Genomic DNA, 21,625 nt, shown 5'->3' with positions numbered 1-21,625 from the left:
GTCAAGGACTGCCTGCCTGTAAAACACATCTTTGCAGATTTTATACACGGTCTTCCAAGTCCCTAAACCTCTGAATGTAGAATACTTAGTTCTGGTTTTACCCACGACAAGCCAGACATCTAGAGGTGCTATTTAGCAGGTTCTACAGAACCGGTAGTGGAAATTTTGAGTAGTTCGGAGAACCGGCAGATACCACCTCTGGCTGGCCCCAGAGTGGGGTGGGAATGGAGATTTTGCAATATCCTTCCCCCAAGAGTGGGGAGGGAATGGGGATTTTGCCATGCCCACCAAGCCACGCCACAGAACCAGTAGTAAAAAAATTTGAATTCCACCATAGCCGACATCCAATGATTTTAGAAAACAGCTGAATTCAACCAAACTATGCACAGAAACTTTATTAAACAAGAACTGATTATACTTTGCATTTCTATGCCTAAATAACAATGGCATAGCAATTTTCCCCAGTTAGCCACGGAATAGCTCTAATGTTCTAATAAAACACAGACATAGCATCAGCTTTAACAGTACTTTTCGTGTCAAATAAGTAAATGTTTAAATAAAATAAATATTTAAATAAAAGACTATTGCACTATTATCATAAAGAAACCACTAGCCTAAACTAACCTCATTTGTTCTGATCTCTATGCAATACTTACAACACATTTAAAAAGAACTAAGCAAGAGCACTTTGGTACAAGAACTTCGGCTTTAATATTTAACCAACTGTTGGGAGTACTTGATTAGATCAACGGTTCCACAAAAACGAGGACAAGGTAGGTTCAGATTCAGTTCTTACGATGTCCCATGTTCATGTATGTGCATCTAAGTTTGGTTTGATTTGATCATGGTCACATATTGATAAAAATCAAGCTTTCCATTCAGTTCAATGAGATCTGTTTCGCAATACATAATGGCAGGAGCTTGGGGTTGCCATTGGGAGCAAAAATGTAAAGGCCCCTGACTCCAGAGGTGGGATTCAGCCGGTTCTGTCCGGTTCAAGCGAACCGGTAGTGGCGACTGCGGGAGGCTCTGCCCACCCGCCTGGACGTAATGCGCGAGCACTGCGCATGCGCGGAAGGCCATGCACATGTGCAGAGGAGGTGCGTGTGCTCACATTTGCGAACCGGTAGTGAAGGTAAGTGAATCCCACCTCTGACTGACTCTACATTAACATCTAAACCTGACCTGGAGATGAATTTGCCATAAAAAGCAATGGGGGAACATCGCCACGGAAGAATAAACTGATATCAGAGCTTAACTCCAACTCTGGTTAACTAAAACACTAAAGCCGGAAACAATGGAAAGGGTCTCACAGAATGGAAAGGATTCCACATATTTAACCATGTAAAGACTCCCCTCTGTATACGGCACTATCCAAACAAGACCAAAAGACAAAGCGGTGAGCAAAATTTAGCCCTTGAATAATTATACGAGAAAACATCGCAGATCTCCATCTGGGTTTTTATGCTCTTCTAGAATGGAAGCCACTGCTTTGCAAGCAGAAAGAAGAAGGAGCAAACAGCACTACTTGTCCATCAAATTGAAGATGGTCTCACAAGTAATTCCCGCTTTACTGTCATTCAGGGCAGTTTCTTTCTTCTCCCATGCTTCGTGAGAAACACAGTACGGGGTGCAGAACGGAGTGTTCACACAAACAGCTTCTTGAAGAGAAAAAATAATCAAGATGAATATGGACATTTGCTAAGAAGGCTCCACACTCATTTGCACTACTCAAGTGACCCTGACAACACAGATAAATCTCTAGGTGGCCTCAACGACTCTCTAAAAGGATGCAAATGACCAGCTGTCTGCAAGGAGTATAAATCCTTCCATTTCCCACTATTCAGTCAGAGTTGAAGATGCTTCTTGGATGAGAAGCGAAACATCTTCAACCCCCCCCCCCCCCCCCCCCAGAAAGTACAGTTGCCTGTTCAAAAAGCACCTTTGGGACAACCATGACCTGGATGACTGAGAATCTCCACAGGCCAACCCCTTTCTATAAACTCTTATTTTACAACCCTATAATCCCTTAATTCAGGGTAGAGTCAAGGCGACTGGATGGAGCCGAGGATTTACTGGCTGGATGCCCTTCCTGATGCCACGTGGAGTTCACAGCAGATATTTTCTTTGTACCCTGAGAGAGAAACATCTGTCGCTGTTTAGGATTGAACTCTCAATCTTCCAAGTGAGAGGTGAATGTCTCCATCACGCTGCTCAAAACAAACCCCTTTCTATGTCCTATATTATTCAGGACACCTCCACTCCCCCATTCTCCAACTACAAGTAGTCCTTGAATTGTGACCAATTCCTTACAAACTTCATGAAGTTAAAACGAATCCCAAAAACTACTTATAACTAGGTCCTGGCAGCTATGCCCCCTGCCCACAATCACATGACTATACTGGGAGCGCTCAACAACAGGTTCACATTTATGGCTGTTTAAAGTAGCCCTGTCACTGCGATTTATGATGTTTTTACTGGAAACCGGGATTTACTTCTAGTTTCCAGCAAAATCTGCCCGATAACCAAGAATGCGTTCGCTTAATAACCATGGTGTTTGCTCTACAACTGCTGCAAAACAAGGGTGTCAGTCACATGATGTCCCACTTTACAACTGTCACAATGTATGTTATAATTTCCAAGCTCAATTATGTATCCGTTGTAGAAAGTCAAAGACTCCCTGTTACAGTTTTTTGGGACAGCTATAGATGAAAGGATGTGGCAGGAAGCCCAAAATGTATGAAAAAAAAAAAATTAAAAAATTGCAACATGATGATAAGGGTCTCTGGGCTCATTATGTAGGCAGACAAAATACTTTTACACATGACTTCTGAAACTGAAAATACTCTGCATGCTTCAAACTGATTAATGATTATATTTTCCTTACCAACCTTGGCCCTAATTATACCAATAAAACTGTCATTGGGGAGGGTAGCAATGAATAATTCTAAATATTATGGGGAAGCAGAGAAGGCAAGTTCACCTGTCTCTGTAATGTCTGAAAGGAAGAAGATTAAAAAGGGTGCTTCTAATGTGTAGCAGCTTATTGTGTGCGCAAGCAAAACTAACCAGGAAAAAAGTTTAGAACATGTCCATCAAACATAACAACAACAAATGTTGATAAGAAAGACAAAGTCTGGATAATAGACATTGCAGTACCTAGAGACGCAGAAGAAAAGAGAAAAACCTGCAGAAAAATACAAAGATCTGAGAATAGAAGAACAACAACTGTGGCAAATGAGAGTAAAGACAGTACCAGTAATAATAGGCCCCTTGGATGCAATCCCAAAACATCTGGAGCACCATTTGAGCATCATTGGCATTGACAAGATCACCATCAGTCAATTGAAAAAGGCAACTTGGAACAGCTTACATCCTGCGGCAACATCTGTAACACTGTCAAGCAACTGTCTATAGAGATTCTCAATCATCCAGGTCATGGATGTCCCAAAGGTGCTTTCTCAAAAGGCAATCAGAGTTTCTTGTTTTTCTTTGAAGACGTTTTGCTTTTCATCCAAGAAGCTTCTTCAGCTCTGACTTGGATGGTGGGGAATGGAAAGATATATACTCCTTGCAGACAGCTGGACATTTGCATTCTTTTAGAGAGTCCTTGAGGCCACTTGGAGGCTTATCTGTATCGTTAGGGTCACCTAAGTGGTGCAAATGGCCGTGGAGCCTTCTTGGAACTGTTGAAAGGACTGTGTTGTAGACTGGAGATAGATGATGTGGCCTCAACGACTCTCTAAAGGATGCAAATGACCAGCTGTCTACAAGGAGTATAAATCTTTCCGTTCCCCACCATCCAAGTCAGAGTTGTGTGTCTTATACTCCAAAAAATATGGTATTTAGTGCAGTGATGGTGAACCTTTTAGGCACTGAGTGCCGAAAAAGGAGCGCGAGCACGTCTGGGCTGCAACCTGGGCACATGCGTGCGCCCAAAAATGAACTTCTGGTTTCAGCTAATGAACTTCTGGTTTCAGCCAGCTACTCTTCCGGGTTTCAGGCACGCATGTGCATGCAACGATCAGCTGGCTGGCGCGCATGTTCACCCAGGAAAATGGAAGACCAGCTAGAAGATGTTCTAGTTTCCAGCACTGCCGCATGCAAAAAGGCCAGCCGATTGTCGCGCGTGCATGTGCTCCAGAAACCCAGAAGAGGAACAGGATACGCCACATGTGCCAGGCGACATGGCTCCACGTGCCACTTTGGGCACACATGCCATAGGTTCGCCATCACGGTTTTATTGAAAAGCTAGTGTCTTTTTTCTTCTTCACATTTATTGAAACAGATTTTAACATGCAGATGCATTGATGGCTTATCTATTATTGCAATTTTCAAAATGTGATTATATCTGTGCTGGAATTTTACTTATTATAAAAAGATAAGTTAATGAGGGCCTTATTTTTTTTTTATGTGCAGATTCTAAACCTGGCCAGGAAAAAAACAAACACCCTTCCTTGTCAAAAAAAAGCTTTCTTGCTGTGTTTCATTGTGATCATCTCATTTATTACCTTCTTGTTTGGCCACAGGATGACTTCGCCTTTCTCTTTTCTTCCTCTTGTTTGCTTTGCAGGATGGAGAGCTTTCAACAGCTCTTGTCTCTCTGCACTTTTCAGTATGCTTGAGCATGTTATTCTATACAGGAAGAAAGGACCAAAAGAGAATTTACCCAACCATTTAAAAGCATGAATGCACAGTGTTTTAGGAAAGGGAGAAATCTTTAAGTGCCCTTCCTTAGCCAGCATAACCAAGCTGAATGGAATCAGAGTCTTAGGTGGCAGGAGAGGGGAAGTTGATATACAGGCAGTACTCCACTTATAGCAATAGCATTTAGACTTATATATCACCTCACTTTACAGCCCCCTCTAAGCAGTTTACAGAGTCAGCATATTGCCCCCAACAATCTGGGTACTCACTTTACCGACCTCGGAAGGATGGAAGGCTGAGTCAACCTTGAACCGGTGAGAACTGAACTGCCGAACTGCCGGCAATCAGCAGAAATAAGCCTGCAGTACTGCATTCCAACCACTGCGTCACCACGGCTCTTGTGACCAACTGTTTAGCATTGGAATTTAAGACACACCCACAAAAAGGTACTTATGACCCAATTTTGACGTTTTGGCCACTACAGCCATTTGAACAAAATTTGAGTGCTTGGCAATCTGTCCGTCCTTACGACTGACTGAAGGGATGCTAGACTGTCCCCCCACCTGTATTTGCCCGATCCCACCCCACAGGCCTTCCTTGCAATCACTCCCAAAATGATGCCTACTTCTGGGGCAGAATCACATGGCCTGCTGATGGGTGGCTGAGGGGCAGAGCAGACTGTTCCCCTTTCCCAACATGATCTCTGGAGCTTCTAGAAGATCTACAGTATGTAACTGACCAACTGATGATGGGGGATGGAGGGTGTGGGACCACGGTGGGGTGGGAAACAGGCCCAAGGGACCTGTAGGCGCCTCACTTAAGAACCATCATGGCTTGCAACTGTAATAATCGGCAGGCTACATTACATTCGTAAATCAAGGTCTACCTATGCAACCTCAAAATAATTATCTCAGTCCTGCCAGGGAGAGCACCCCAGAATCCTTGCTGCAAATGTGACAGTTGTTGTCCTTCTTTTATTAGTGAAACACAAAAGGTGTCTCAACATTTTCCCATCAGCTCTTGTAAGCAAAGAAATGGAGTGGAAGTTTTCTCTGGATTTCTCCAGGTTAAAGAGAAATTCTCCAATAAGCTCTAGATTTAGATTTAGACAATTTAGAAGTACGCCGCCTACTGTCTGACCTAAGCGTAGTACAAAAAATTATCTGCTACAACATTATACCTGTCAATGACCACTTCAGCTTCAACCGTAATAATACATGAGCACATATTACATACAAACTCAAGGTAAACCGCTCCAAACTCGATTGCAGAAAATATGACTTCAGCAACAGAGTGGTCAATGCCTGGAATGCACTACCTGACTCTGTGGTTACTTCCCCAAACTGCCATAACTTTAACCTTAGACTGTCTACTGTTGACCTCACCCCATTCCTAAGAGGTCCGTAAAGGAGGCATGCATAAGCACACCAACGTGCCTACTGTCCCTGTCCTAATGTCCCTATTTATTTGTATCCTTATCCTGTACTCATAATCATGTTTATACTTATATCTGTTATCTTATACATGTCTGACAAACTAACTAACTAACTAACTAACTAACTAACTAACTAACTAACTAACTAAACTATAGGAAACACTTTTGGAACATTTCTTTTCCTTTTTATGCTCTACAATTGTGCAATCCCTTCCTAGACTTCTGGTCTCTTCCCATGTCCCATTTATCTCCCTGTCCATGGCATTGGCATGTGGCATCTTTGTCAGCCTTAGACCAGGCAGGAAAAAAAGCCAGATAAGCAAATTCTGCTTTATTGTAAAGCTACATTAATAGACTCTTGCAAGTCTGAAAGTACAATTCTCCTACTATTAACGTTACAGCCTGAAAACCTAGGAAGGTTTCTTTCTGAGTCTCTTGCCATGCCCACAATCCACCTGCGGGCTCTGCTGTCTCTTATCTGACCATTCCCTAGGAGACATTCCCCCGCCCCCGGCCCGATCTATCAAAGTCATTCCCACATACCATTATTCATTTGCAGAAAATCAGCTGACAACTGCAGCTATTCATAGTTTTCCTGGGAATGATCCAGCTGCAGACTCAGCAGTTATGAGTCAATGTAAAATGTCCGCAGTGGCTGAAAAATGTCTGGGAAATTAAGGCCTGCACAGCAGCTGATTTGGCACCTTCCAAGAAGTACAATTATACTTCTTGTCACATTGGACAACAAAGATCTTGTTTCCTGAACGCCTTTGGGTGTGTCTTATAAATTTTTGGCTGCTAATCAAATGCCAATCACGTAATGTGATTTTTGATAACGTAATTTTTCCCAGAGAAAGAGCCTTTTCTGTGGAGGCACCTACCCTTTGGAACAGGTTACCCCCAGGGATACGAATGATCCCAGATCTTCGTACTTTCCGTCGTGCACTTAAGACCTTTCTATTTCACCAAGCCAGGCTGGCATAAATCTCCTCTAATTGTTCTAAATCTTTATGCTGAAGTTTCTTAACCGATGGACCAAATTGGCTTAATCATCTTATATTCACATTTTATATGTATGTTATTTTAACTGTTTACCACCCTGAGTCCTTCGGGAGAAGGGCGGTATAAAAATTAATTAATTAATTAATTAATTAATTAATTAAATAAATAAATAAATAAATAAATAAATAAATAAATAAATGTTTTATAGAAATCTTCTCTTTTTACAAAATGGCAATGAATGCCATTTGGTAGCTGCTGGTTGAGCTGAAGAAATGAAAGAAACATACGAAAACAAGGGGCTGTGGTTGAAGCACATCCAATACACCAAGTGCAACTGGGATATCTGTGGAGATCTAAAAGTAGTGATTCTGTTGCTTGGAATGCAGCTCAGCTATAGCAAGTACTGTTGCTACACATGTGAATGGGACAGCCGTGTAAGAGAATCACAGTGGTCAATGCCTGGAATGCACTACTTGACTCTGTAGTTTCTTCCCCAAACCCAGGGGTGAAATGCTCCCGGATCGGACCGGATCGCCCGGTCCGGTAGCGATCTTGGCCATTGGTTCGGCAATCCGATAGCGATGGCGGAACAAAGCTCCGCCCATCCGCCTGGATGTCATTACTTCTTGGTTTTAACCAGGAAGTAATGTGTTTTTGACCGTCTGCGCGCATCCGAACCAGTAAGGAAGGTAAGTAGATTTCACCCCTGCCCAAACCCCCACAACTTTAACCTTAGACTGTCTACTGTTGACCTCACTCCATTCCTAAGAGGTCTGTAAGGGGCGTGCATAAGCGCACCAATGTGCCTACACTCCCAGTCCTACTGTCCCCATTTATTCATATCCATTTCCTGTGTCATATTCATGTTTATACTCATACCTGTTATCTTGTACATGTTTGACAAACTAAATAAATAAATAAAAAATAAATAAATAAAAATAATATCCATTAATGCTGGTGGACTACTGGATACTCCAGCAAGATGCTTTGAATATTGAGTACAAACAAGAATCAGCAGTAAAACACTTTTGACTGTGTTTAATTCACGCAGCGTGTCAGCAACATTATGCGATTAAATACATTATAGCCATTAAAAGTTAATTTCATGTCTTAAAATTCCTATGTAATATAGGTAGTCCTCAATCGACCACAAACGAGACCGAAATTTCTGTTGCTAAGTGAAACATTTGTTAAATGAGTTTTGCCCCATTTTACGACTTTTCTTGCCACGGTTGTTTAAGTGAATCACTGCAGTTGGTAAATTAGCAACACAGTTGTTAAGCAAATCTGACTTCCCCATTGACTTTGCTTTGTCAGAAGGTTGCAAAAGGGGATCACGTGACCCCAGGGACACGGCAGCCATCATAAATACAAGGCAGTTGCCAAGGGTCTGAATTTTGATCATGTGACCATGGGGATGGTGCCACGGTCGTGTGAAAAACGGTCACAAATCACTTTTTTTCAGTGATGTTGTAACTTTGAATGGTCACTAAATGAACTGTTGTAAATCGAGGACTACCTGTACAGGGTTTCTGAAATTATATTTGGGTTCAGTTTGAAGGGGTCTATCATAATCACCAAAAGTTTTTCAAGAAGCAAAACTTTTGGGGAAAAAAATGTTGTCCAGTGAGTCCAGAGGTATTTCACGAGAAGAGTCCTCCACTCCTCTGCTCGCCACCAGGCTTGAAATTTTTGGCTTAAGACAACTTAGAACTACACTGCCTTCGGTCTGACCTAAGTGTAGTACACAAAATTATCTGCTACAATGTCCTACTAGTCAATGTCAATGACTACTTCAGCTTCAACCACAACACTACACGAGCACACAACAGATACAAACTCAAGGTAAACTGCTCCAAACTCGATTGCAGAAAATATGACTTCAGCAACAGAGTGGTCAATGCCTGGAATGCACTACCTGACTCTGTGGTTTGTTCCCCAAACCTCCCAAAACTTTAACCTTAGACTGTCTACTGTTGACCTCACCCCATTCCTAAGAGGTCCATAAAGGGGATGTGCATAAGCGCACCAACGTGCTTACCATCCCTGTCCTAATATCCCCATTTATTCATATCCTTATCCTGTATTCATAATCAAGTTTATACTTATATCTGTTATCTTACACATGCTTGACAAATAAATAAATAAAATAAAATAAATTAGCCAGCATGGGGAATCAGAATTGAACACATCTAGATGGCAGCCCAAATCTGGGACAGTGAAAATCTGTATTTGCACGGAATCCACTGAGTACAAATATTGTTCTCCAGCTGTTGTGCATATGGTTACAGACCTCTTCAAAAAGGCAAACAAGTCACCTTACCCAACGTGAATAGACCTTGCCACACTTGGGACATGCATAGACCTTTGGCTCAAAGCTGGAATCGTGGTGTTTCTTGAAGTGAATGGTTAAGAGCTGTTTCTGCCGGAAGCCCTCATTGCAGGAGACGCAAACAAAGGGCTTCTCACCGGTGTGCATCCGCTTGTGCACAATCATGTGGCGTTCCTGGGAGAAAGAAGACTTCATCAAAACAAAGCCAAGGATTTTGCTAACAAAGCTGCATAAATGCAGAATTATCCCTCAGATGCTAAACAGTGACATGACCGATCCATACCGTTTACAACCATTTCCAAGGCCTCTCCGCTGGTTTTTTTCAAAGCTACCTGCCCAGTTATCTATGGAGATTTTCAGTCGTCCAGGTCATGGTTGTCTCAAAGGTGCTTTTCAAAAGGCAACTGGACTTTGTTTTTGTTTTTTCCTTGAAGACGTTTCGCTTCTCATCCAAGAAGCTTCTTCAGTTCTGAATTGTATTTCAGAACTGAAGAAGCTTCTTGGATGAGAAGCAAAAATATCTTCAAGGAAAAATTGAACAAAGAAAGTCCAATTGCCTTTTGAAAAGCACCTTTGGGACAGCTGGCACAGTTATTTCAAAGTGATATAAGACGTCCTACTGTTATCCTTTAACAGCTTAATGACCCTACTCTGAGAATGAGATGCAATGGAGCTACCTGCATATATTAAATTGTGTGTGTTTATGTGTGTATGTGCTTATGTGCATGCATACACACAGACACAAATACACACTAGTAGTCCTCTCTTAGTGACCACAATTGGGACTGGCAATTCTATTGCTAAGCTCTGCAAACACTAGGTAGAAAATTACATGGTCACAATTGGCTTATGACCTCACTTTCCCTTCTCTATAACTCTGCTTGTTGGAAGCCAGTTGCAAACTACTCAAATGATGATCATGTGACCACAGGACCCTACAATGGCTGTAAATGTGAGGCTTGATTGCAAAGCTGAGGGGAGGAGGTTTGCACCTTTGTAAACTGTGAATGGTCGCCGAACAAGGCAGTTGATAATTGAGAAGTACCTGTACTGCAGATATTCTTAAAGGGTGCAAGAGGATATTGTGTCACAGTATAAATTTGTACCCTATGACTATCATTAAGTGTTGTACCTTATGATTCTTGACGAATGTATCTTTTCTTTTTATGTGCACTGAGAGCATATGCACCAAAGACAAATTCCTTGTGTATCCAATCACACTTGGCCAATAAAGAATTCTAAATCTAATTCTAAATTCTAAACCTGCTCTTTATTAGGCTAGCTAGACATACCTAGCTCCCTTAGCCATTCATCATATGCTTTATCCTCAACACCTTTTATCATCTTTGAAGTTTAACACACTACTATATAATCTCCAAACGAGATGTTCAGTTTATTTCAATAAAAGCAAATATTTTAAAAAAGGAAAATCCATGATTGGGATAATTTAAAGGGGGGGGGGCAAAGAAGAATCAAGTTATATGTAACATTATTTCTCTATCTCATACCTGCTAGAGTGGCCTTGTTTTTATTTATTTATTTATTTATTTTTTGTTTCTATCAGTTCTGAAGTTGGTATTTAAGCAACCAAGATATGTGAGGGCAGCCTGGCTTTGGAATAAGACTACTTTCAGCAGGAAGAAAATTCAATTCCTTCTGAGGTAAAGCCACCTCAGAAAATAGTTCTGTCTTGTCTAGAAAACCAGGAATTAATGGATAATGATCCAATCTCACACAATACAATTTTGCTCATCTTCACTCTGGCTTTTCAAATGTTAATTGTGACATCTGTCAAGGTGCCTGGGAGAGGTGCATTTTTGCTCTAAAGAGGAAGTCACAGACCACACAGCTTAGCAATAATTCCTCCCTTTTGCAACAATAAAGTCTGATATTCCATAGGAGTTTGTATCAGGAAACAGTTACATGACAATGAAAGCCCATATATAACAGAGAGTTGAAAGAGATCTTGAAAGTCTTCCAGGCCAGGGGTCTCCAACTTTAGCAACTTTAAGACTTGTGGACTTCAATTCCCAGAATTCCTCAGCCAACAAGCTCCTTGCTGGCTGAGGAATTCTGGGAGTTGAAGTCCACAAGTCTAAAAGTTGCCAAGGTTGGAGACCCCTGGCCTAGGCCAACCTCTCTCCCGAGGTTGAGAGAGCCATCCAAATTTTAGTTCATCCTCAACCATGGAAACTCCCTGGGTGACTTTAGGATAGTCATTCCCCCTGCCCAGCCTACCTCACAGCGTTGTTGTTGTCAGGAAAAATTGGAAAAGGGAACGCTGAGGTCCGCCAAAAAAGGGAAGTCTATAAATCTGATCAACAGCAATCAGAGCTGGGCCATCTCATAAATACCTGTTTGCACATGTAGCTGCATTGATCACACTTGAATTTCTTTTCATTTCTATGTATCTTCTTGTGTTGTTGCAGAGCGTAACGCTCATGGAAGGCACTATCACAATAATTGCACTTGACCGGTATCTCAATGTAAGAATGCAAGTTTCGCAGGTGGATACCTGTAACAGGAGTGATAGGATTTTTATATTTCCCCCCCCCCCCAAATATTTTGAGCCTTCATATGGATTTGCCTTAATAGGTCATAGTTGTTGAGTCTCAAGCAGATGTATTAAACAGACAAAAAAAAAATTAAAACAAGCTTTAACCTCACATAAATCCCATGTAGTGACTATTATATCCATAGAAAGAGAAAAGTCCTGGTGGCGCAGTGGTTAGAATGCAGTGTTGCAGGATGACTCTGCCCCACTGCCAGTAGTTTGATCCTGATCGGCTCAAGATTGACTCAGCTGTCCATCCTTCCGAGGTCAGTAACATGAGGACCCAGATTGTTGTGGGAAATATGCTGAGTTCTGACCGATGCCCTAATTAAATCATGAGCCTCAAGCCAAGCTTCAAAAGAAATCCAGTTATTTATTAGGAGCTTCATGTTGGCACATTCCAAATGAAGCCAATTCTGACCCCACGTAATTTACGTTCCAGCTTTGACCCTGTTTCCCCCCTCCCCACAAGAGGTGTCATCAATCACATTTTCCAATGAAGCAATTTTGCAGGTTGTAGAGATCACTCCCCTCCGGCCACTGTGGATAACCGCGGAGACAGCCTTGACAGAGATATGGCTGGAATGTGCTTTTGTTTTGACTGACGTCTGCCTCGCGGCAGCTGCAGAATTGGTTTTCCCATCCCCCTTGCCTATGGCAACTCGAGAGCAGGTCAGGGATGCTTTGCAAGTTGACACTGACTCTCTTAAGCACTATGCTTTGTTAAGCACTTAACAACTCATAACCATTCATTTAGTGATCATTAGAATGAGGAAATCCAGGAAAAAATTGAACATGCCCAAACCCCCATGAAAAAGTAAAACAGTATAATATTTAAGCAATGATACAACCTGAATTGCACGTAAGGAGTTTGTGAATTGCAAATACATTTAGTTAAAAAGGTAATATGAAACTGACTAAATGACCTCAAGGGAGATGCACCAACTGAATTCTGATTAGGATTCAGATTTAGAGACTTTGCAAGAAGGAAGAGAGGGAGGGAGGGAGGAGGAAAGAGGGATGGAGGAAGAAAGAGAGGGAGAGAGGGAAGAAAAAGGGAGGAAGGAAGGGATAGAGGAAGTAAGGAAGGAAAGGAAAAAAGAAAGAAAGGAAAAAAGAAAGAAAGAAAGAAAGAAAGAAAGAAAGAAAGAAAGAAAGAAAGAAAGAAAGAAAGAAAGAAACAGGGCGGGTGGAAGGAAAGACGGAATGGAGGGAGGAAAGAAGGAAGGGGGGAAGGTTTCTGATTAAGAAGAGCAATAATTCGTGGCCTCTTTTAAATGTACAAAAAGCAAATGCAAAGGATTGGTTTATGGATCATATTCACTTCCTCCCAAGTAGCCAAAAGGTGGTGCTATTTCGCTTTCTTACAAAATTCAGTCCTGAATCCAGTCTCACTAAAGAGCTGGGGGAAAAAAAATATTAATCTTTGCAAAAGCATCTTCCAAAGAACTTACATACATATAGCAATGAAAGAAACAGAGAAAATCCTAAAAATTACACATTTAGTAGTCTTCCGGGTACCCGATGTGATCCCCTGGCTGGGATTATAATGTCTTTGGTCAAGGTGGTTGGGAATTTGGTAAGATATAATCTCAAAACACTGGACAGTTGGAAAGGCTGTATTAATCCTCAGTTTCTTGCCATCGACTTTTTTATTCCTCTGCAGAGTCTCCCTTTTAAGATTCCATATTTTGGTTTGTTCACCTAACAATCTATCAGTGGTGGGTTCCTCCTGGTTCCGTCGAGCCGGTAGCAGTGACAATATGACGTCACCGAACCGGTTCTGCCCCACCGCGTTATTCTTACCTTTTATTTGGCCCACCCCCAATCTATTGCTGCCTCCTGAGTTCCAGCTGATGGGCTATAAGGAAAAACTGTTTAAACTCTTGCCGTGGGGCTTCAAAGGGCCGCCCTACAGCTGATCGGTGGTAAAAGGCAGTTTGGTGGTAGACCAATGCCTCCAAAAACAAATGAGTAGACCAGTGCCTGCAAAAATAAATGGGTAGACCAGTGCCTGCAAAAATAAATGGGTAGACCAGTACAGCTCTGCAAGCAGTTAAAAGCCTGGTAGACCAGTACCTCTGCTAAATCCTAAAGAATTGTCACATGACCATCAAGCCCCACCCACAAAATAAGCCACACCCACAGAACCGGTAGTAAAAAAATTTAGAACCCACCCCTGCAATCAATCAATTTGTGTTCTAAAAATCTGGGCCTATGGCAAGGAGTATTAAAACAATGTCACAACAGTGGCTGAAAACAGAAGAGCCTTGGTAGTACAGTGGTCTAAGGCACCCTGTTATTAAGACCAGCTGCCTGCAATTACTGCAGGTTCGAATCTCGCCAAGGCTCAAGGTTGACTCAGCCTTCCATCCTTTCTAAGGTAGGTAAATTGAGGACCCAGTTGTGGGGGCAATAAGCTGACTTTGAATAAATATACAAAAGTATGAAGGCTATTGCTTAGCGCATTGTAAGCCGCCCTGAGTCTCCGGAGAAGGGCGGCATATAAATCAAATTTAAAAAAAAAAAAAAAGACTCAGGCTAGGCCCATTTTTACATATGTGTTGACAACTATAAAAAGAGGGCAGGTTTTCGATTGCACAATTGCAGTGCCGTCTTGGTTTTATTTTTTTGCCTCTACTGTGGATGTCCCTGGCCTATTGAGTACTCATCTTTCACACGCACAGAGACTTCTTCTTGAAGCCACTTCTGCATTAATGAAAGTCAACTAAGCAAATGTTCTGTCAGTTTCTTCTAACCATCTCTGGGATAAAGACTTCTCAAGTGCAGCTTTTTAATTGCTTCACATACATCAATGGGGTTGATCACAAAATGAAGACATTCTGAGATGTACCTTATTCACCTCAAACCCTGGGAATAAACCCATCAAAGATGGCATTGATGTACTGAGTGTTTTGCTCTCTAATAGTTTTCAAAGTCACACTTGTCTTCTCCTATTTCATGCAGGTTAAAATCCTACTTAAACCTTACATTTTCCTAATGCTTTCTCTCAGAGATATATCTTGCCTGCCTTGCAGTTTGATTTGAAGGATTTGTAAAATTAATAGGTGGCTTCTCTTGATGGTCTCACCTGCTTTTCCCCTGTACAGTTTTAAAATGTATATTAATCTTCAGGCTCAGAACTTAAATCAAACGACACATACAATAGAATCAACCCTGAGCTACATATATTCTCATTTATTGGCACAATGGCATCTTTTTGCATTGTACTTATACCCATGTGCAAGTGTACTAGAGCACACCTGCAACGGGCCAAGAAGGACTGGAGAACATAATGAGAAGAATTCAGGGCAAAAAAATTCATCTAAAAAAATATATCAGTGAAAATTAAAAATAAAAAGGCATTGGTGACTTTCCCAATTAAAACACAGGAACTGAGAACCTAAAAATCTCAGGAAAAGAACGAGTGTGAAAATGTCAGAAAGATGCTAAGCCCAAATGATTGATATCGGACATAGAAACAATGCTCACTGATCACATCTTTGAGGGAGAAATCAGGTTTTATTTACTGCAAAAAGAGAAGAGCTTGCTTTGGAAATTAATGAGCCAGAGCACAATACTTTGGGGATAGATTTATTAAGTCAAGCTGGATACTGACAGTGACCTTCATTCTTTATGTACTTTTACAGAAAGATTTTGGGGAAAAAAAAGTTATGAAACTTACTTAAATCGCCTTTCCGGGCAACGGATGTGGCACAGTGTGGACACTGGTGTTTTGGTACATTTTTCCCATGTTTATGCAAAACATGGAACTTCAAAGTCCCAGCCTGCGTGAATCTGGCTTTGCAAATCACACATTCAAAGGGTTTTTCACCTAGAAGGAAACACATACTTGTAAGAACTGGTGAATTAGGGAGCTGAAAATGGTAGCATATTTTCCAGATCCTACTTTTTGCATCCACACCCTGAACTGATGCTGCATCCATGCCCCTATAAACACTGTGGGGCTTCTGTAGGATTTCTGCAGAGTTCAGCTTCTGTTACGGTAGAAGAAAAAAAGGCTCCAAGCATGAATGCCTGAGCTATGGGACAGATGTTTTCTCACTGATGGGAATTTTTGCCCATCTGACCACCTAGAGATCTTCCTTGGTTCTCCCACTTCCTTGCCACCATTTCACTGATCTCCATTTAGAATAGAATAGAATAGAATAGAATAGAACAGAACAGAAATGGAAAGCAGAGTTGGAAGAGACTTTGGAGGTCTTCTAGTCCAACCTCCTGTTCAAGCAAGAAATTCTATACCATTTCAGACAAATGATTGTCCAATCTCTTCTTAAAAACCTCCAATGTTAGAGCATTCACAACTTCTGGAGGCAAGTTGTTCCACTGATTATTGTTATTATCAGGAAATTTATTCTTAGTTCTAGGTTTCTTCTCTCCTTAATTAGTTTCCATTCATTGCTTCTTTTCCTGCCTTTAGGTGCTTTGGAGAATAGGTTGACTCCCTCTTCTTTGTGGCAGCCCCTAAGATATTGGAACACTGCTATCATGTCTCCCCTAGTCCTTCTTTTCATTAAACTGGATATATCCAATTCCAGCAACCATTCTATATATGTTTTAGCCTCCAGTCCCCTAATTACCTTTGTTGTTGTTCTCTGCATTCTTTCTAGATTCTCAACATCTTTTTTAAATCGTGGTGGCCAAAATTGGATACACTATTCCAAGTGTGGTCTTAACAAGGCATTATAAGGCCACACTTTTATTACTGTATCGAGCTTTAAACAGATTTACACTGCAATTCCTCCCCATTACATCACGCTTTTTCAGGCCTTTTTGGGGGTCTTTTCCAGTCTTTTTTCAGTCCATTTTTGAGGCTTTTGTTGGCCTGTTTTTGAGGCTTTTTTGGCCAGATTTCTAGGCTTTTTTTGGCCAGTTTTTGAGGGAAAAAGGGCCGAAAAAAGCCTCGAAAATGGTCTTAAAAAAGGCCTGAAAAAGGCAGAAAAAAGGCCTGAAAACGGAGCGTGTGGAGGCCAAAAAACGGCTGGCAGGTGGGCAGGGCTTCGGCAATATTCGGTCTATAAGATGCACTGACATTTTCACCCCCTTTTGGGAGACAAAAAAGTGTGTCTTATAGTCCGAAAAATACAGTAATGGCAAAGTCAATCACTGGGCAGTACAAAAGTGCCCTTGAGTTTGTGAGATGAAGCTGTTGACCATACAGACCTATCTCCATCCATCCATCCATCTTTTACTCATGGATTTACTGCTGAGAGCACATCAGTTTCATTCATCTTTCCTGGCACATAATTACACTGAGATTTTATTTGCTTTGGCCAGGATGCAAAAAATATATTCCTTAATCCTGTTCAAAAACAGTGTCTTTATCCTGCTTTGCCATTTCAACAGGCCATATGTCCTCGTTTCTTCATAGCAAGTCTCCTAGCCTGATTTCCTATTCTGTCAACCACTGAATCACAGAATTATAAACCTGAAAGGAATCACAGGGAACATTTAATGTAATTCCCTATAATGGGCAAGAAAACCAAGCAAACTGTCTAGGACAGGTAGCTGCCCAGCCTCTCATCATTCCACAAGTGACTGTCTAGACCCGTGATGGCAAACCCACGGCATGTGTGCCCAGTGGCACACGAAGCCAGTCACTCGGCACACGCAGCCTTGCCTGTTTATCTTGTGGGTTTCTGGCACATATGTATGCGCGATGATCAGCTGTCCTTCGCGTGCGTGGCAGTGCCCAAAACCAGTGTGCGCATGTGCACCGGCCACCTGATTGTCGGGTGCACATGCACGCCAGAACCGGAAGTTCAGATTTTCTGGAGCGCGATCCCTTCGTGCGCGTGGCAGTGCTGAAAACCAGCCTGTTCATGCGTGCCAGCCAGCTGATCACCAAACACGCATGCACGCTAGAACCTGGAAGTTTGGCTTTTCCGGAGCGTGATCCCTTTGTGCACGCAGCAGTGCTGAAAACCGGCCTGCGCATCATCGGGCACACATGCACGCTAGAACCCAGAAGTTCGGCTTTTCCAGAGCATGGCCCTGACGAGTGTGCGACGTTTCCGCACAACCTTTTCAGCACTCTGTGTCAAAAAGATTCACCATCACTGGTCTACTCTTCCTAAAAACCTCCAGCGATGGAGCACCCATGATTTCTAAAGGCAAGCTGCTTCACTGGTTAATTGTCCTCACTGTTTGGAAGTTTCTCCTTAATTCCAGGTTGCTTGTCTCTTGGATTAGTATCCAAGTAATTTTCTCTTGTTTTGTCTCCAAATCTACTGAATACACGACTTTGCTATTCTGGAGTACCATCTGCTTCCAACTGTTCCTCCTTGCTTTTTTGCTCACGTGCCTGTCTTTCTTCCTTTAGTGGCTCAGCATCTCCTAGCCCCATAGGACCATGCATTAGCATTACTCTGCTTTAATGGCAGCCATTATAGTTTTAATACGTACCTGAGTGAGTTACCATATGTCTTTTCAATTTGTAAGTGTCCCTACTAGCATAGGAGCACACCGTACAACTGTAAGGACGCTCTCCTGTATGTGAGCGAATGTGGCGTTTCAGTTTGCTGGCCTACAATTTACAAAAGAAGATTCTGAATTACAAGAGCAGAGAGGGTGCTGCTGAAACAATTCACCATTAAAAAAGAAGCTGACTTTTTAGAAATGCTGTTAAGTGCTTGTCACTAGAATTTGCTGTTGCATCTTCTAAAGCAGGAGTGTCAAACTCAAGGCCCAAGGGCCTCCCCTGAAACAGCAAAGGACCAGCCCGCGGTGCCTCTGCCAGCAAAAAGGGAGCCGAGAGGGCTGCACGCAGCCTCCCTGGGCTCTGTTTTCGCTGGCAGAGGGCTGCAGGAGGCCATCGTGGCTGAAAACGGAGCCTCGATGAGTGACGTGGAGCTGGCCACGCGTACCCTGGCCATGTCCACCCGACCCCCCAAGATCAAACACAACTCTGATGCAGCGGTGAAATCCACTTACCTTTGCTACCAGTTTGGGAATGGGAGCGCATGCGTGCCTCTCTTGCGCATGTGGTGAAGGTCAAAAATAGGACGTAATGATGTCCCGGTGGGTGGATGGAGCCTCCTGCTGCCAGTGCTACTGGTTTGCGCAAGCTGGATAGAACCGACTGGATTTCACCGCTTTTCTGATGCGACCTTCAATGAAATCGAGTTTGACACCCCTGTTCTAAAGCAAGGGTCTCCAAACTTGGCAATTTTTTAAGACTTGTGGACTTCAACTCCCAGGATTCTAGGAGATGAAGTCCGCAAGTCTCAAAAGTTGCCAAGTTTGGAGACTTCTATTCTAAAATACTGCCTTCCAAACTAGGTCTCCTGTTTCTCTGCCTTAATGGTGGTTCTATTAGAATGAATCCTAACCGTAAGAGGAAAAATATTAAAGGTCCAATTATGCAAAATTGTTTTTTTTTACAAGACAATAGTTGGTCCTTGACTTACAACCATTCATTTAGCAACCATCTTCAACAGCACTGCAAAAATTGCCGTCTGACCAATACTCATACATGATTGTCTCTATAGTTACGTGATCAACCTTGAGGCTCTTGGCAAACCAGCATGTATTTGCAACAGTTGTAGCATTCAATCATCACGCAACTGCTATTTGCAGTCTTCCCATCCAGCTTCTGACAAGCAAAGGTCTATGAGGAAAGCCAGGTTTGCTTAATGACTGTCTAGTTCACTTAACAGGGACGTGGTGGCTCGGTGGCTAAGACGCTGAGCTTGTCAATCGAAAGGTTGGCAGTTCAGTGGTTCGAATCACTAGTGCCGCGTAACGGGGTGAGCTCCCGTTACTTGTCCCAGCTTCTGCCAACCTAGCAGTTCGAAAGCACGTAAAAAATGCAAGTAGAAAAATAGGGACCACCTTTGGTGGGAAGGTAATAGCATTCCGTGTGCCTTTGGCATTTAGTCATGACGGCCATATGACAACGGAGACCTGTTCGGATAGCGCTGGCTCTTCGACTTTGAAACAGAGATGAGCACTGTCCCCTAGAGTCGGGAACGAATCGCACATATGTACGAGGGGAACCTTTACTTTTATTCACTTAACAACTGCAGTGTCTGCTTAACAACAGGCCAAAAATGTCATAAAACTGAGCGTGGCCACTTGAACAAGCACCTTGATTAGCAACAGATTTTTGTGGTCCCAATTGTGTTGTACGTTGAAGACTACCTGTAGTAGAAAGTCTCAGATTAAAAGAATAGAATAAAATACAAACCTGATTTCCTAATTCTGTATTAGATTTGTTTTGGTGGTTCCCTTTATGTTTGTTTATAGTCTTGGAATCAATTGTAATTAAGAATAGTCTAAGGTGTTGCAGATTTCTTTATAGAAAAAATGTCCTTATACAGGTAGTCCTCGACTTATGACCACAAATGAGCCTAAAATTTAAATTACCGTATTTTTCGGAGTATAAGATGCACCTCCCCCCCCCAAAAAAGAGGGTAAAAATCTGGGTGCTTCTTATACTCTGAATGTAGCCCTGCCCAGCTTCTCAAACGGAGGTTTCAGAGGCTGAAAAAAGCCTCAGAAACGAAGCTTCAGGAAAAAAGCCTCCAAACAGAGCTTCAGAAAAAAAAGCCTCAGAAACAGAGCTTCAGAGTCTTTTTTTCTGAAGCTCTGTTTCGGAGGCTTTCAGAGGCAGAAAAAGAAGTTTTTTCTGAAACAGAGTTTCAGAAATTTCCGAGGCAGAACCCCCCCCCCCCAAAAAAATCAAGGCACAGAGCTCACAACCAAGGAACCTGTTGCTAAAATTCACCTCTGGGAACAGCTGACTGGGGGTATTCCAGGAAGCCAATTCATCCACCAATCAGCTTTTTTCTTATTTTCCTCCCCAAAAACTAAGGTGCGACTTAAACTCTGGTGCGTCTTATACTCAGAAAAATATGGTAAGTGAGAAATGTGTTAAGTGAGTTTTGCCCCATTTTACGACTTTCCTTGCCACATTTGTTAAGTGAATCACTGCAGTTGTTAAATTAGTAACCCGGTTGTTAAGTGAATGTAAATCACGTGGCTATGGGGATGCTACAACGGTCGTTAAGTGTGAAAAATGATCATGTCGCTTTTTTTCAAAACTGTTATAACTTTGAATGGTCACTAAACGAACTGTTTTAAGGCAAGGACTCCTTGTATTGAACAGCAATAACATGGAGGTTGCAGACATCTTTCTTGGCTAAAAGTTACATACAAAAAAAAAAATCTGTTCAAGAAAGTTGCAGCCCAAACTATTTCTGGTTTGTGAAAGTTGCATATAAAATGATGCACGCTAGAGCAAGTTGTCTGTAAATGGCGTATTACAGACAGTTATAAAGAAAGAAAAGCATGCAGTGGTTTGACTGTGCATAAAAACCCTATAAACTATGGCCAATTATGCAAACTGCATAGCAAACCTGAGCAACTGGTGATTTTGTGAGTATATGCAGCATGATAGACAACGGATATACACAGATCCTCACATCCTTTTATATCACTCCCCTTTTATTTAATATTGCTTCACCAAGCTTATATGTTGTTTCCAAAAATGAAAAAAAGAAAGAAAATATTGTTTAAAGAACTCTGCAATCTGCTCTCCCTTGGCTGACTTCTCATTAGTTTCTAAAAAAAAAATCAATGCTAAGGGCTCCTGCTTCATCCACGGAACATTCACAAGAATATTTTAACGCTG

The 21,625-nt window shown here is 42.0% G+C and overlaps 1 protein-coding gene across 2 annotated transcripts in view; it reads right to left on the bottom strand.

Annotated features, from left to right (window-relative positions):
* Positions 1 to 369: 369 nt before the first annotated feature.
* The window catches only part of CTCFL (CCCTC-binding factor like), a 46,050-nt gene continuing 24,794 nt past the window's right edge, over positions 370 to 21,625 (bottom strand). For both annotated transcript variants that reach the window (XM_034433080.3, XM_034433081.3), the window contains exons 6-11: positions 18,397 to 18,517; positions 15,656 to 15,805; positions 11,771 to 11,931; positions 9,408 to 9,590; positions 4,512 to 4,635; positions 370 to 1,661 (exon numbers count right to left, since the gene is read on the bottom strand). In XM_034433080.3, coding sequence (XP_034288971.2) covers positions 1,525 to 1,661; positions 4,512 to 4,635; positions 9,408 to 9,590; positions 11,771 to 11,931; positions 15,656 to 15,805; positions 18,397 to 18,517 — 876 coding nt within the window. In that variant the 3' untranslated portion in view covers positions 370 to 1,524. The remainder of the gene's footprint in view (positions 1,662 to 4,511; positions 4,636 to 9,407; positions 9,591 to 11,770; positions 11,932 to 15,655; positions 15,806 to 18,396; positions 18,518 to 21,625) is intronic.

Source organism: Pantherophis guttatus, chromosome 3, assembly GCF_059756535.1.
Source record: "Pantherophis guttatus breed Tessera chromosome 3, ASM5975653v1, whole genome shotgun sequence".
Taxonomy (NCBI): Eukaryota; Metazoa; Chordata; class Lepidosauria; order Squamata; family Colubridae; genus Pantherophis; species Pantherophis guttatus.
This window is presented reverse-complemented; position numbering and strand designations above follow the sequence as displayed.